The sequence below is a fragment of the Chinchilla lanigera genome, unplaced genomic scaffold (assembly GCF_000276665.1).
Source record: "Chinchilla lanigera isolate Chin_1 unplaced genomic scaffold, ChiLan1.0 scaffold00099, whole genome shotgun sequence".
Lineage (NCBI taxonomy): Eukaryota > Metazoa > Chordata > Mammalia > Rodentia > Chinchillidae > Chinchilla > Chinchilla lanigera.
In genome coordinates, this window is record NW_004955500.1 from 6631600 (window position 1) to 6647699 (window position 16100).

General features: G+C 58.8%; 1 protein-coding gene across 4 annotated transcripts in view; it reads right to left on the bottom strand.

Moving 5' to 3' along the window:
* Window positions 1-149: 149 nt before the first annotated feature.
* Window positions 150-16100, bottom strand: part of Endou (endonuclease, polyU-specific) — a 21709-nt gene continuing 5758 nt past the window's right edge. Inside the window, exons 1-10 of one of the 4 annotated variants that reach the window (XM_005406609.1) lie at window positions 15004-15193; window positions 10487-10609; window positions 9214-9276; window positions 8770-8907; window positions 8193-8364; window positions 7514-7713; window positions 3486-3599; window positions 2806-2912; window positions 2046-2188; window positions 150-1264 (exon numbers count right to left, since the gene is read on the bottom strand). In XM_005406609.1, the coding sequence (XP_005406666.1) occupies window positions 1144-1264; window positions 2046-2188; window positions 2806-2912; window positions 3486-3599; window positions 7514-7713; window positions 8193-8364; window positions 8770-8907; window positions 9214-9276; window positions 10487-10609; window positions 15004-15058 (1236 nt within the window). In that variant the 5' untranslated portion in view covers window positions 15059-15193 and the 3' untranslated portion in view covers window positions 150-1143. Of the gene's footprint in view, window positions 1265-2045; window positions 2189-2805; window positions 2913-3485; window positions 3600-7513; window positions 7714-8192; window positions 8365-8769; window positions 8908-9213; window positions 9277-10486; window positions 10610-15003; window positions 15194-16100 lie in introns of those variants that run through there. The other 3 variants (XM_013505658.1, XM_013505657.1, XM_013505660.1) reach the window with 3 other exon arrangements.

A 16100-nucleotide genomic window follows, 5' to 3' on the forward strand; every position in this document is an offset into this window, starting at 1 on the left:
TGGGAGTCATCAGCGACTTCACCGGACTTCACATCAGCCAAGCCCCCCTGCAAAGACTCACAGAGCAGTATCACACCCAGCCCTGCTCCAGGGAAAAGCCGGGAAGACCGACAGTCAGGGGGCCACATACAAAGAGGAGAAACATTTCCAGTTTCCTTACAAGGCTTTAATTGGAGACCCAGCCCTCTAAGGGGCAGGCCTGGCTCTGCGGAGCAGCATCTGGTGCCCAGTGGGGCTCAGAGGAAAAATGCACCATTGAGGTTGGGACAGGATCCCCGAGTGAATCCTAGAGTGAGTCCGTTACGGCAGCTGGATAAGCCTTAATATATATGACCTTCATGGACACCAAGCTATAGGTTCCTTTCTGCTTCTGAGGCTAAACCTTCTTCTCATAAGGGGAATTCTTTCAAAAGCTACTTGAGATCAAAACACACGTCTTTATCCTAATTACAAGTTGGAAGCTTCTGGACACAGACCCTAAACTGGCCACAGAAAGACTCGGGGCCTGGAGGAGGCCACCCTGCCCCGCCCACTCACTGCCCCTGCCGCCGCCCCGCTGCCAGCTGTGGTGCAGTCCTCCCAGTTAGAGGACCTAACTCGAGGAGAGACCGGAGGTCCACTCTCGGCTTCTGTGGCCTGACGTCTTTGAGGCCCTGACCCAGGGCTGACCTGCAGAGCTGTGCGCAGTTACAGCCCTTAGAGTAACCTTGAGTCTGTATCAGTCTTTCTTCCCAAGAACGACCGGCAACACTTTCACGGTGAGAACATCAGGTCTGCCCTCTCCCCAGCCCCACGAGGAGAGAGGGAAGACCCCCTCCCTCTACGCTGAGGGGAAGCGCAGGCCCAGTGAGGTCATGAGTGCAAACAGCTCCCAAGGGCTCCCACCTTCTGTCTGGACTCTGATTCTTACTCCATGCTGCTAAAATACCGGAGGGCAGGAGTTTGCTTGTTTCCCTGCATTTTCCTAATTTGTATCTCTTCTTTTGCCCATGTGAGCATTTTCGGCCTTGGAAATCCCTTTCATTGATTTGGGACTGGGGATTCCCTCTCAGTCTCCCCACTTCCCTCTCTCCAGACCAGAGCAGGGGGACCTCAGTCCCGCAGGAGCGCACACGCCCGCGCGCCCCTCTCTGGCTCAAAGCTCTATTGGGTGGAGGACACGATGTAGGCCGTGGCAATGTACTTCCTGCCGTTTCCGTAGGTGGTCTTGTCCCAGGCGTAGGTCTGGATGGACAAGGGGTAGCCACCCAGGCTTAACTGGCACCTGCAGGGAAAAGTCATGGGATCAGAGGGGGCAACAAGGCCCTGGTCTCTGTCCCCGGGCTGGAAGGGTCCAACCCAAGCCCTGCGGAATGGCTCCATCCTCTAACACAGCCACCACTGATCCCTGCAGCCACGGCTCCCTCTCCCCACGCCCAGGAAGCCCTTCCAAAATCTGGGCCTTGGCATGTGCCTTCTTTTTTTTTTTTTTTTTTGGTTTTGGTTTTTCTCCGGTACCGGGAACCGAACTCACGACCTTGTGCTTGCCAGGCAGGCGCTTTTGCTGCTGAGCTAAATCCCCAGCCCCTGGCATGTGCCTTCTTAATGATCACCACTCCTCATCTCTCTCCGAGTGGCATTCTAACTCTGCAGAGTGCAGAGCTGCAGTCCTCAGGAATTAAATGTTTGCCGAGTGTTTCTGAACCAGTAGGACCCAAAGTCTCCAGCAGGCAGAGAACATGAGGGCCGCTTGTTACCAGCTCCCTAGGGCTCCAGGGTTCCCCCCAAAATCCCAGGGACCGAACAGAGGTGCTTAGAGCCCCAAAACAATTCCATTTCTTTTTCCTGCACGAGAGCTCACTTGCGGGTAGGAATGAGGCGGTCCTGCTACTAAGACAAGGCTTGGCGGCTACCGGACTCTAGCCTCGTTGTCCACAGGGGGGCCCGAGGCCCGGCACAGCAACCCTTGCAGCTGCGGGTGGGGGGCTGCAGGTCTGCCCTTGCTCCCGGCCAGGGACAGGCTGTGCCCCGGGCTGTGCCCAGGGCGGGGCGGGCCCGCTACTCACGTTCTGCCTGGCCTGGCGATGAAGCACAGGGAGTAGAGCGCAAACTCGAACTCAGGACTGCTGCCGATGAAGGCTGAGCCCACTTCCTTGTAATAGCCGTCCCAGCTGAACTGCATCGCTAACACGTCGGGGTAGGAGTCCCACTGCAGGGAGGGGGTAGCACTGGGTCTGGTGACGGCCAGAGCGGAGCCCGACGGGTGTCAGATGTCCACACTCAGCCGGCGCGTGTGGTGGGTTTGGAGGAGCCTTCCCGGGAGACGCTCGCTTAGACAGAGATGCCCAGTCCCGTGCAGAGCCCTCTGCCGGTGCCAAGGAGGCCAGAGGCAGCGTCCACACACCCAGCCCCGGAGGGCAGGGACACGACTGCTCCCTGTGAGCACCCCATGTGGAAGTTTGTCGTCCCCAGATTATTTCCGGGTGCAGGGCAGCAAAGGTTTCTGTCTTGTGAAATGTACGGGGCGCAGCTCAGACCAGCCAAGCTGACACTTCCAGCCACATGCAAAGGACACTCAGGCCGGAGCTGACCGCCTGGCCTGGCCTCACACCCAGTAGGGTGACCTCTACCTCCTGTCCGCCTGCAAGTCCAGAGCCTCTGCTGTCCGAACAAAGCTGCACTCCCTGTCCAGCAGGCGAGGACATCACCTTCTCAACACCTACTGGACTGCCAAGGAGAGCTGGGCTAGAAGCAAGCCCGAGCGCCTAGACGCAGAGGGGAGCAGAAGTCTGGCCCCGAGAAGGCTTTTCCAGCACCGGTACTCACAGGCCCGTCATAGATGTGGCTGTAGTAGTCTACCAGGCCCTCCTTCTCCTGCAGATAGAAGCGGATCCAGTTATGGAAGCCGGTGACCTTGCCCTTTTTGACTTCACCTATAGTAAAGAGTCCAAGGTGGGTGATCTGGGCTCCCCTTCCACACACCCCACCAGAGCCCTTTCTTCCACTCCACACCAGGCTGTTACCCTTCTCCCTGCTCTGACGTCTAGAATGTGCTTTGCAGAGCCCCCCGCCTGCCTCCTGGAGCCCCGCACATCCCTCTGATCCCCTTTTCACCTAAAGCCCTTCCTCGGGGAAACCCGTCCTCCTCGTTGGCCCCAGGGCCACTCTGGGACGTCTCAGCTCTTTCTACAGGAGTGAGCCAGGCTTGTGGGAGCTTTACAAGGTGCGCAGTGGGGGAAAACTATGCCCCTCTGGTGAAGCAGGTAACCAAGCCCTGGAAGCAAAGGGCTGCTCAGAGGGGCCTAGACGTGCTCCCCTGGGAGGCAGAGCGTCGGTCTTCTTTCCCTCTTAGGTCCTCCAGCAAGACCCTCCTTGGTATCTCAACCTGCCCACCGGCAGTGGGTGTGTCCCGCCTTGCCCTCGTCGTGGCTGCCGACTCCCCCGTGCCCCCAGCACAGCCCCTGCTCTTCCTCCCTCCCAAGCTTCCTCCAAGCGCAGGGCCCCACCTGAGAAGACATGCTCAAAGCCGCTCGAGTCCCCCTGTTCGCTGCCTCTTGAGTAGAGTCCAAACCACATGTTCTTCAAGTCATCAACAAACTCTGGCTCAGAGCTGTAGCGGTCTGCAGAGACAAACACAGAGGACTTGCCGGAGGGGAAGTGGGGCCGGGCCTGGAGCAGCACGGCTAGAGAAGCACGGGTCCCACCACACACGTGTTCAACTGCTCACCGCAGGGCTGGGACCAAGGCTGCAGCAGAGAAAAACGAGGCCAGGGTCTCTGTCTGCATAGTTTACATTCCAGGGAAGAAACAAATACACAAGGAAACACCCAGGTGCACGCCTGTCATCCCAGCACTCTGGAGGCTGAGGCAGGAGAATCACCAGGAGTTTGAGGCCAGCCTGGGCTACACAGTGAGTTCAAGGACAGCCTGGAATACAGAGTGCAACCCTGTCTCAAGAAAACAAAAACAAATGAACAAACATGAAACACTGAATGGATAATCTGATTTCAGGTAAGTGCTAAAAAGACAATAAAAAAGAAAAAAGACAGTGAAGCAGAGTAATCCGCAGTGACCGGAGAGGGGCATGGGGCCAAGGCGCGCTCCCCAGAAGGCACGTGTTGGGCCCTCACCCCCAGATGTTACAGGAATTGGGGGCGCCTTTCAGAGGTCGTTAAGCCAGGAGGACTGTGCCCTTAGGAATGGAACAATGCTGTTTTCATGAGAATGGACTCCTTACCAAGAGGACGTTTCCTCTAAAAGGCTGAGCCTGGGGCTGGGGAGATAGCTCAGCAGCATAAGCGCCTGCCTGGCAAGCGCAAGGTTGTGAGTTCGAGCCCCAGTACCACAAAAAAATAAATAAATAAATAAAAGGCTGAGTGTGGGCCCGCTGTGCCTCTCATGCTCTGCTGCCCTTCTGCTTTCGCCATGGGACGACGCAGAAAGAAAGCCCTCACCCAACGCCAGCCCTCGTCCAGGACCTCCCTGTCTCCAGGACCGGGGCCAGCAAGCCTTGGTCCTGTTACGTCACACGGATGCGATCTTCACACAAGGCTGGTACTCGTTACGCCAACAGAGAGCTGGCGGAACTGAGCAGACGAAGATCCTGACACCCACGCACAGCGACCGGACCTAAGAGGCGGACGCAGCCCTGGGGCCCTCGCAGTCTCGCACCACAGACCAGTCTCCCCACAGCTCGACAGGTGTCTGGGTCAGAGAGACCCGAAGGGCTGGAGGCAGGGGAACTGCAGGAGCTTTGCTTTCTAAAGGGTCGTTGCCCTGTGTGGAAAGGTCAATGGGGCACAAGAGAGAAGGAAGGGAGGCCAGTTCTGGGGGCACAGCCGTGTCCAGGGGAGAAGCCGGCGGTGCCCTGCCCTCGAGGAGCTGAGCAGCAGGCAGGCCTGGGACAAAACTGACGGGGGAGTCACCGCCATCCCCGGTACAGGAGGCGGGGTGGGGAGCAGTGAGGTAGGGAGAGAGAAGAAGCAAACCTCATGCCTGAGCTTTGGCGCGACCCACTGGCTGGAGCCCCTCGCCTCGTTTACGCGATGTGGGGAGACCCCGGGAGGCGCGGGTCTGGGCGAAGAGAGGGGGTCTCTGCACACTAAGTTTGGTTAGACATCAAGGGGAGATTTTTAACCTGCATTCCGGATCTAAAGGAAAGGCCAAGGCTGGAGATTTCAAACACAGAGCCAACCAGTACTGTGCCCTGATCAGAGGGTCAGGGGATGTGTGTAGAGGATCCAAAAGAGATGACTGAAATACAGGGTCTGATTAAAAAATACAGTGTGTGTTTAAATTTTTTTTTAAATTACAGTAAAAGACACGATGCCATTAATCTCCCTCAAAGTACTCCCCTTCACTCTGCACAGGTGCATCTCACCACTCGGGCTGCTTTCCGAAGCAGTTCTGAAACTCCTCTTTCATGCATGTCTTTATGAAGTGTGACAAAAAATACGCCGACGGTGGCCGCTGAGCGTCATCCCGCAGAACGCAGGCTTGGAAAAACAGCATGCTGCGTCCTCATGCGTGTCTGCTGGGTCTGCCACCGTGCAACTCTGCTCCTCCCCAAAGTCAAAACGACCATGAGAGGCAAACGTTTTGAATCAGTGCAGAACATCGGGGCGGCCACTACAGTGTGACTGCAGACAGTCCCGAGAGAGGACTTCCAGAACTGCCTCAGAAAGCGGCAAGGATGTTAAGTACGTGTGCTCTAAGCAAGGAGGAGGATTTTGAGGGAGATTACTGGTAATGTGTCTTTTATTGCCATAACTTCTTAAAATTTAAGAATTCACTATTTCTTATCACATTTCTCATTCTCTCCTTTAAGGGATTTAAGAGGCATCGTGTACATTATATATGTAATGCAGAACCACTCACAAGCTGAGTGGCTGCCCTTACCAGCACTCACTGGGTGCCGGTTTTCTATTGTGTGCTTCGCAAACATGAATCCTCCAAGGCCTTACTTCACAGGTAAGACTCAGAGAGGTAAAATAACCTGCTCCGTTGTCTCAGTCTGCTTTCTGTTGCTGGAGCAAAGTACCTGAGACATGGTAACTTATAAAGAGTAGAGGTTTAGTGAGCTCACAGTTCTGGAGTCCAGGAGATCCATTATCAAAATGCTGGAATTTGGTGAGGACCTTCTTGCTTTGTCTTAACAGAGTGCAGGGTGTCCCTCGGAGAGACAGGACAAGCATGCCAAAGAGAACCCCCTTTCCTAACAAGGCTGCCCCTTTGCAAACCCGTTAATCCATACAAAATTTAATCTGTTTATGAGAGCAGAGGCCTCATGACTCTACCTGCCAAAGGTCTCACCTCCAAATACTATTAGCATGTACTGTCAGGGTTTAGGTTTCCAACACCCAGAATTTGGAGGGCACGTCGAAACCAAAGCATGCAGGTTGCACCACCCGTAAGCAGCAGGCGTAAGCACCAAACCAGGCCTCTCTCCCAGGGTTACGCCGCAACCCAGCCTCTCACCCCCGGGAGGGACGCTGAAAGCCTGAGTGCGCTGCGGGGATCGCGGCCTTCATACATGCGGTGGAGCCTGAGCAGGCGCTTGGAGGGTGAGTGGGGCCTGGACAGGAGACGGGGAGGAGAGGGTGAGGATGGCACAGCCTGGCCTTGGCCCTGGAACCCGGTCGCAGCTCTGCTTCAAACTCCGTTAGTCAGCCCAGCCCGGCTGCTCCCGCGCCTCACAGAAAAGTCCACTGCTGCCCGCAGAGCGAACGCCAGGGGGCAGTGTGTGAACGCATTGGCCTCACAAGGCCCCTGCAGCCCTGGCCTCACCTAAACAAAAGCAACCGGCGCCAACTCTCTGCAGAGCCCAGCAAATGGGACACAGCTGCACTGGCCGAGGCCGAGGCAACCTCTGGCCTGGGGGGTGCACCGGGACAGAGCTGCCCTGGGACAACGCCCAGCTGCCTGCACAGAGGGGAAGGAATCTGGAGGACACTCCCCAACACAACCTGAGCCGAGAAGTCAAACCCCTTTGCGTCTGACTCGCACGGGTCTGTATCAGAGCCCTCCGGCAGGACCGTGCTCTTGGACCCTGTGTTGGTTCCAGCGCCTGCTCCCCAGGAAAGGTGCGGAGGTGCCAAGCCCCCCGGGACACGGCGCAGGAACAGGGAGAAGCCGGCACCTTCACCTGCCTGACGCGTGTCATGATGCTGGGATTGGGCGGGTGGCAGAGAAGTGCCCTGGGGTGGGCGTGGGGGTGGGCGTAGGGGAGGCTCGTGCCTGGAGGGGACCCTGAGACTGAAGCAGGAGCGGGGAGGATGCACAGTGCGGCTGACTGTCACAAGGCGGGATGACTTTAAGGCCAGCCGGCCAGAAGATTCTCCAGCCCCTGGTGGGATCCCTGGCGTGCCCGTGGCTTCGGGCCTGTCTCTGATCCCTCCAGACGGGCCTCCCAGAGGTGCTACAGCTTCCCGCCTGCTCTCCCACCCTCCCATGGGGACCTCAGGGGCGCCTGGCTCTCCGCAGACGGCCCTGTATCCTTGACTCTGCCCCGCGGGGCTGGGAGCAGCTCACTCACTCTGGTGATGCAGGAAGCCGTAGAGCTCCTTCATCACGGCGGTCTTCATGATCTCTCCGAGGAAGGCATCCTGCTCGGCCAGCTCCTGGGCGCCGAGGCGCTCGCTGTGGCCCGTGGCCCGCTGGTAGTTGTTGAGCAGCTTGATGAAGGCTGCGTAAGTGGGCTTGGAGAACAGCTTCTCGTTGACATAGGTGAAGAGCCTGGGCACACGGAGTGAGACCCACTGAGAGGCCTGAACGTGCAGCAGAAGCCCTTCCGGAGGGGCTGGGGATTTAGCTCAGTGGCAAAAGCGCCTGCCTGGCAAGCGCAAGGTCGTGAGTTCGGTTCCCGGTACAGGAGAAAAAACAAACAAACAAAAAAAGAAGCCCTTCCAGAAACTTCCAGACAGCCGGGGGGCACCCAGGGGTTAGGGTCAGGAGTGCAGAGGCTCTGGAAGGCTTGGCACGCGGGCACTTCCTTCCACCCCATCTCTTGGAAGATCAGCCCTACCCCCAGGCTGGCCAAGCACAGAAACCCTCCTGGGGACCCCACAGCCCGCAGGGCAGCTTCTTTGTCTCTGGAGAGCTATTTCCCCTCTCCCTTTGATCCTGCCCGACTCGGGGGGGAGGGCATGACCAGAAGCAAAGCCAAAGCGTGGCGAGCAGGAGGGGGATGAGCGGAGGGGGGCGAGCAGACTCACAGCTCCGGGCAGCGGTCCACTCGGTCCCTGGTCTCCGAGGGAGGGATGCAGTTTTGCGGGTTGAGGATGATGTCTTCCTTCCGGGCTTTGTTGGTGTCCACCGCGTAGATCTTCTCAGAGATGCTCTGAAGCTCCTCTTTTGTGATGGTGTCGCTGCTGTGGGAGAAGCCGCCTGGAGGAATTGGGGGAGGGGTGGTCTCAGAGCCAGAGGGGAGCCAGAGACCTTGGAGAAGCCCGCGGTGGGATGGCAGGGTCTCCAGGGCCCCTGGCACCAGCGCGTGTCACGATCACGGGTCCCCGGGGGCATGTCCACCTGCCCCTGGGACAGAGGGTGGGCATGTCCACCTGCCCCTGGCCTCTGAGAAGCTTCCCCAGCTGAGGCGGGCACCAGAATCACCTCAAGGGCCTGTTCAAACAGTGGGGCACCCACCCCAGAGCGCCTGGCCAGCAGGCCTGGGCAAAGCTGTGGGGTGCATGCTGCTCGCAGGCTCTCAGGCCAGGCCAGCGCGGCCAGTGCAGGGCCCACACGGTCTGGGGCCCCTGTGCCCCCGGGGCTCCGCAGGGCAGGCGGACTGACCCTGCTCACCACACAGGCTCTCGAAATCCACGCAGCAGTTCCCGAACTCGCGGCAGCGGTCGTTGCAGTGGCAGGCGTCGTGTCGGTCGAAGGCTTCGCGGCAGCGGCCCCGGCACGAGCTGGGTGCCGCGTACAGGCCTGCGGGCAGAGGCGTGAGGCCTGGCAGCCAGGGGGCGCGGGTGCCCGGCTCCGAGGACACGGCGCAGGAAGCCTGGGCTGCTGCCTAAGGCTTCCCGCCTGCTGTTTTAGTAATCACTGCTCTAAAAATAACTCCCCTCCCTTCCCTCCGGCCCACCCGGTCCGCTGAGCCCTTGGCCAGGCCCGCAACACCCTCTAGGGTGGACACACCCCTCCCGTCACCCCGGGGTCCCTCCTCCCCCGTCACCCCGGCCCCATCACCCCAGGGCCCCCCCACCCACCCCTCCAGGCTCCCACGGGGCTCACTTCGGGTCGGGGGCTCTTCCTCCACCTCCGGGGAGGACGCTGGCTCCGCAGGGTCCTCTTCTACTGCAGGAGAAAATCAAGTCCCCAATCTGCCCAGGACCCCCGCCCTCCGGGCCCTGCGCTGCTCGAAGCCTCGGGAACGCCCGCAGGTGACCCACAGCCTGGCGGACAGCACTGCACAGTAGGGCGGGGCCAGGCGTTTCCAGGGAAGACGATTGGAAAGAATTTCCCCAGGTGACAGAGTTGCCGTCACCCCACCATCTCAGAGGGGATGTTCTGAGGAAAGCGAGGGGGCGCCCCCCCCCGAAGACTGTTGGGGTTATGACTCCTACATCCCCAGCCCGCTCGAAAGTGAGGCCCTGACCGAGGACCACCCTGTCCCTGGGGCTTCCCCAGTCAGGAGCGGGAGTCTCCGGCCTCTGAAATGGAAGCTATTTCCTGAGCTGCCAACTTCACACTGTTTTGTTTTGTTTTTCGTTTTGTTCCCACTTGGAAATGGCCGAGGACTTTCCGGAGTGGGCCTGTCAAGGCAGCCAAAGCAACAGCACTCTTCCAGAGTAATTCAGATTCTGTTAGTGACTTTGCAGGGACGTACTGTGTTAGTATCAGAACCACCCATCAGGTTACACATTCAGTCAACAAACGTGTTCTGATCACTTACGTCAAGCCTGGCTGGGTTCTAAGTGCTAGTAAATCCGTCAGTGTGCTGGAGGCCCCGCTGTCGTGTACAATAATACTTTTCCCCTGGGAGGAGATTCTGACTAGCACCCAAGCAGGGAGACTATTCAAAGAAGACTTTTCAAAAATTATTCATGTAAAGCTTTGCCATGCAAGTGCTGAAGGAACAACTGCCTTTCCGGGGTGGCAGGTGTCTCATTTTAACCAAATCTGACCGAAGTGGTAGTTGGGGGCGGGCTGCTCAGGGCGCTTGCCGGAGGACACGCGGCCTGCACGGCAGCCATCACGGCAGCGCCACGTAGAGTTCCTGGTGGCTGGTGAGCTGGGCGGAGAGACCTCATTAGCAGTTCCATATTTTTGTGATTTAAGGTGCTGGATAGCAACTGGTAATGTCACACGTCCTGAAAGGATTTCTTTCTTACTTTGTTCTGTTTTTGGCATTAGCTACTTAAATTTTGAAGCTACCGCTCATCCTGGTCTTCGAGACAGGTACCCAGGTGAATGGCCCCGGCCCTAGTGTGAGTCGAGGACTTCCCGGGAACCCCGAGCCCAGCGGTGGCCACAGCCCTGACCCGCGCGCCTTTCCTGCCCTCACCTGCGCACAGCTGCTCGTAGTCGTCGCAGCAGTCCCCGTGCACGGGACACCGGCGGTCACACTGGCAGACGGCGTCCCGGTCAAACTTCTCAGCACAGCGAGAAGCGCACGATTCCAGGTTCCCTACAGCAGTGAAGGTTGCAGGGTCAGCCCGCGGGGACCCTGGGGTCCTCGCCAAGGCGCCGCTGCGGGTGGGTTCCCTGACTGAGGCAGGCCCCAGCTGCAAAGGCCACTGCTACCCACGAGGCAGAGCGTGCTCGCAGCCTCCCACGCACCGGACAAGCTCCTCCGCGCCCAGCAGACACCCCAGGCCTCCTGGCACCCGCGGGGCTCGGGCGCAGACACTTGCTTGGGTAAGGCCTGTGACACAGGAGCAAAGAAGCAGGGCAGGAGGCCATGGAAGAGGAGGGACCGTGACAGCCTTGAGAGCCACGCGGTCTAAAATCCGTGGCCACTTCTCAGCGCCAGCCCAGTGGTGCTCGGTCTGGCCAGAGCCTCCAGTTTTTCAAAGAAACCTTCATTTTTAGGTGAAATTGCCCCAGCTTTAAAAACTCCATGCAGGTCAAAGAAAGAGGTCTGTGGACTTGACGTGGCCTGCAGGCCACCGTCCACCTGTCACAGGGAGCTCACTGCTGCCCGGTGGGGGCGCCCGGGTACCCCTGCCCTGTGCCCTGCTCACAGCCCGTCCCCTTCCTGCCCTCTGTGCTTCCCCCGGATCCTGTCTTCTCTGCACAGCGTCCCGTGTCACATCTGCCTGCTCCTTCCAGCCTTCAGGAGCTGCAGAGGCGTTTACGCTCCGGGGGGAAGGAGGCGGGTGTGGGTGAGAACCGGGCTTTGGGACCGTGTGTTCTGTTCCGAGCCACAGACCACAACCCTCGCTCCAACCAAACGGCTCTCAGAGGCAAACTTTTGGTCACAAGGGGCAAAAGACAAGACATTTTGAAAGGAACAGTTCACACCTATCAGCACTCTGGGGAAGAAGACAAGCCCCAGCATGCGCACCACAGCAAGGAGTGCAGGCGCAGGCCGGAGGCCCAGTTCCTTCCACGCTGGGCTGCGAGCGCGATAACAGTGTCTTTGTTCCCATCTGAGGTTCCTGAGGGCTGGACGCTGAGAGTGCTGGGCTCAGGGGCAGGCTGAGGGCGGCATGGGACGCCAGGGTCGGAGGCAGAGCGACTCTGAGCATCGGCCCGCGATCAGCGAGGAGACAGAGCCCTAACTCGACAGGGTTGCAGCAGCGGGGCTTTGACCGAGGGCTTCAGTTAGGACTGGGCCTGCCCCCAAATGCACTGGTAAAGTGATAGTTTTGAACTGACCTTTGGTTAGGCAACGGGATCTGGCTGAAGGTGACATTTAGGGATTAGGAATGTACCGGGGTAAGAAGAGAAGTCACTCCAGTTTGGTCTTAGATTGGATTTGGAGCTTGGTGCGGACTGTGACTCCACACAGGTCTGCCTCTGAAGAGCGGGTCAGAGGTGTGTATTAGGGCTCAGGGTCTAGGGCTCCTGGTTTAGGTTCCAGGGTTGGGGCCTCACATTCCTGGATGTCTCAGGAAGGAAGGAAGAGCAGAGAGGCTAAGAACCTGGACTCAGACACCCAGCTGCCTGGACTGAAATTCTGGTTCTGTCGCTCTTAGCTGTGTGACTTGGGGCAAGGTATTGTGCCTTTGTTTCCTTATCTGTAAAAGCGGCCCTATCTCACAGAATATTTATAAGAATTAAATGAGTAAATATTTGCACAGCACCTATGTGGTGTGTGACACACAGGAAAGTCATGTAGGTATTTGTGTAAATAAACGACGGCAACCTCCCAGGCCCATGCTCACAGCGGCCGAGGTTTCGACCTGCTAACCCTGCCGCACAGGGACCCCACACACACTCAGTCCGGACGACCCCCTCCCCGGCCCTCCATGAGCAGGTGGTCCGCACAGGTAAGTGGCGCAGGGTATCTTGGCTGGCATCACACCATGAGTCTCTTCTTTACATCAAGAGACTTTAGGTCAGCTCTGAGACGACTCCATGCAGGTGGGCACCCAGAAAACCCTCCAGGCACCCAGAAAAACAGGATGCTGGTCCCGCGTTGCTTCTAAAGGAGACCAAGCCCGAGGCTACTCGCCGCCTCAAGCCCACAGGAACTCATCTGGAATCTTAAGTGAGGCTCTCTTGGCACCTGGGTGCAAGGCCCTTGGGAGGAATGCCCGGGCCAGCCTGGCAGTACACCCAGAATCCAAGGAAAGAACTCGACGGCTCAGGGCAGCACGGTTAGCGGGCCAGACCAGAGTCCCTGGGAGGGGCCCACTCCATTCCAGCCCTGGCCTCTGCCGAGAGGGCCACAGGGAACGGTCCGCTGTGAGCTCGGGAGGACGTGGGCCCGCCGGCCCCGCTGCACGGACATTGTTGTCTCTATTCAGGAGCTTTGTCTCCAGTGAGAAGCATGCCCAGGGGTCCCCATTTCTCTGTGAACGTGGTCTGCTTCAAGGTGACCTTGGAACGGGAGGTGACAGGCAGGGCTCTTCCTCCTAGGCGCCTGCTGTGCCGTCTGGGGACACTCAGATGACGAGGCGCTGGGCTCCAGCATCCCACCGCGCCGCCTGTGGACACAGGCTCTGTGAGCCCCTCACCACCGGTGCCCGCGTCACCGCCCCAGCAGCCTTCCGCCTCCCGTCCTCTCCGCTTCGCTTTCTGCTTGGCTTCGTTTTCACCTTTCTTCTCCGGGGCTCAGGTTCTGCCACCATTTCCAGTGAAAGGCTCTGCCCGCCTGCCCCGCCACCATGGCATGCTAAGGGCTTTAATACGCCAGAGCCTCTGCGGCCCGTCTATACTGAGCCCAGAGCTTAGTTCCAAGCCTGGGTAGACATAGGGTCCCACACGCCAGTGTCCAGCCCCGCTGATGGTTTCCGGGTCCTACATGTGCACCCCAGGTACCCCAGATGCCGTTTCTGTGGAGACCTGGTCAACCAGAAGTTTCATTCCCAGGAGCGGCTTCCTGCCTCTGTCCGCTCACCCAGGGTCTCCAGCACAGCTGGCTCATAAAAGACGGCCCGAGGCTGCTCACGCTGCGCCCGCCTGACCGTCTGGCATCCAGGTGCTGGGCCGGAGGCAGGTGAGCACAGCCCCTTCCCCCGCCTCCCCTCCTGCCCTGCCCGTTCTGGGCACCGATCCTGCCCTGCAGCCAGGTACTACCTGCACTCTGGAGCTGCCGCTGCCCTCCCTGAGGCCCACGGCCACCCCTCGGCACCAGGCCCCACTGGCTCCCGCCTCCGTGCCCATCGGCCGAGGCACACGCACACCCCTGCTCTGTCCCAGTCAGCCTCCGCCGGCAGGGCCCAGGCAGATGTACATCCAGTGCGGGGGGCCTGCGAACAACTTTTTCCTTTAAGTTTCCCATTTAGGAATCCGGCTGAGCGCTGGGCGTGGTGGCTCATGCCTATACCCCCAGCACTTGGGAGGCTGAGGCAGGAGGGTCATTGCGAGTTCAAGACCAGCCTGGGCTACAAAGTGAGCTCACGGCCAGCCTGAACTGCATAGAGAGACCCTGTTTCAAAAACGGCAAAAAAAAAAAAAAAAAAAAAAAAGGCATCCAGCTGAGGAACTCTTTATCCACAACCTGATTGGTAATGGCTCCAAGAGCAAGTTCTTCCTGGGGATTTATAATCACCAGCCTCACTGAGGTTCCAGGCCCCGAGGCCTCACTTGCACCCCCCGGTTCTTCTGCACTGTCACCCTTGTCTTTACGACAATCCCACGCAGGGACGACCCAGGTGGCAGGGATGACATCAAGTTGACCTTTTCTCGGTGGGCAGAGGAGGGCGCTGCCCACACCCCTCAGCTCAGCCCCTCCCTGGGCGCCCCTCCCTGCCTTCCAACCACCAATGAACACATTGGCACCCGCATCCTGTACAGTTACCGAGCAGGACGGTGCTCCTCTCCTCTGAGAGAATGAGCCAGGCCCTCCGCTCCCTCTGTTCCCCTAACAGAAGGGACAGAGGCCCTTTCCTCTGACCGCTTGCATAGCCCGCTGTGGCACGTGGTCCATCTTCCTCCCCTCTGGGTTTCCTCCTGAGCTGCCCTTTCCTAAGGCTCTACCCAGAGAGAAGTCATACCCTAGACAACCTCACCTGGCCAGGCAGCAGAGGAGCAGACAAACAAAGGCATCCCCAGGCCACAGCCCCGACGGGCTACAGGCCCGGCTTTGTATCACACACCCTCCATAGAATCTCAGTGACATCAAAAGGCTGGTTGGGCTAGTGTCACTGGATACCCATGCTGGGTGGTGATGTCATGGTTTCAAAAAGGAGCTTCCATGAAAGAAGGCCCTCAGCCCTATGACTCCTTCCTCAGAGCGCAGGCTCCCTGAGGTCAGCCCTTGTACCCCGAGAGGACAAGGGAAAGGCACCCGAGCTTTAAGACCAAGCTCAGCCTTCCTTGGCCCGCTGCGCTCCCCATGTGCCAGGTTCCCCAGGCCCTGCTCTTTGGGCCAGACCCTACCCACCCCCTCCCTGCCCACCAGACACTTACCAGCCCAGGTCAGGCCGCAGAGCATGGCCAGTATCAGGGAGACCCACAGCCTCATGGTGCCCAGGTGGTGGCCAGAAGGGGACTTGCTGCTGGACTTTCACTAGAGTCAGGGTGAATGTCACGGTCTCAAATGAGCCGTATTCCCTATGCTGATCCTTTTAAAGACTCCAGGACCTGCGGATCTGGTGAGTCCAGCTCCTTCCCAGAGGAAAAAGGAGGGCGGGACTGCAGAAGGATAGGAGGTCAAGCCCTACAACTGTCAGAAGCCCGGGGCAAGGTGACTAAGCAGGCAGGTAATGCCACAGATGTTGGAACAGGTAAGGCCAGCTGTTTATGGCTAGAAAATAGGCCATGCATGCAAGCACAGCAAGATGGGCCGCGTCTGGCGGGTTCTTTATCCAAATTAGGGACCTCTGCGGGATTATTCTGGGTGATTTCCGTCAAACGCCCACTATCTGCAGTCAGAGACGTGATCCGCCAAGGAGCTGCAAGTACAGACTCAGCTCGCTGGGAGCAGAGGCCCTCGGTGGCTATCTTGTTCGGCCTCTCTTGCGGCGGCGTCACCGCTCCACAGTCCCAAGCGGCCGTCCTGCCTGCCTCTGAGTCAGTGCCTGTGCTACTGGGGGCGAGCCGGGGTACACCACTCAGGGCTGCCCCCCGCCCCGTCACAGATCTGACCCCCAACTCCTGGGACTCTGCCCTCAGGAGATGCTGACCTAAGACAAAAGTCCACTAAGCCATACATCAGTACCTTCAGGCAAAGACGACCCGTGGGCAAACTCAGGGGTCCGTACATATTTATCCGTGCGTGCCCGCCTCTACTCACACGTAAATCGGAATGTATTTGAAACCAATTTCCCTGCCTGGCGGCCAGTGTGGACAGAGGACACTGCGGCTACTCTTGGGTTCTCCCCCAGCCGGCCACTTACGTGTTTTCCACCCCTTCAGGCTCTTTCCAAGGAGACAGTAAGGACCCGCCGGCAAGGAGCGGTTGCAGTAGGCTGGGTCCTGCAGCCTGGGGTTGGGAGAGGGTGGAGGAGGAGCATCCCCACAGAGGTGTGCAGCTGTGGCCTCCAGGGGTGGGGGAGGTTGCGGGG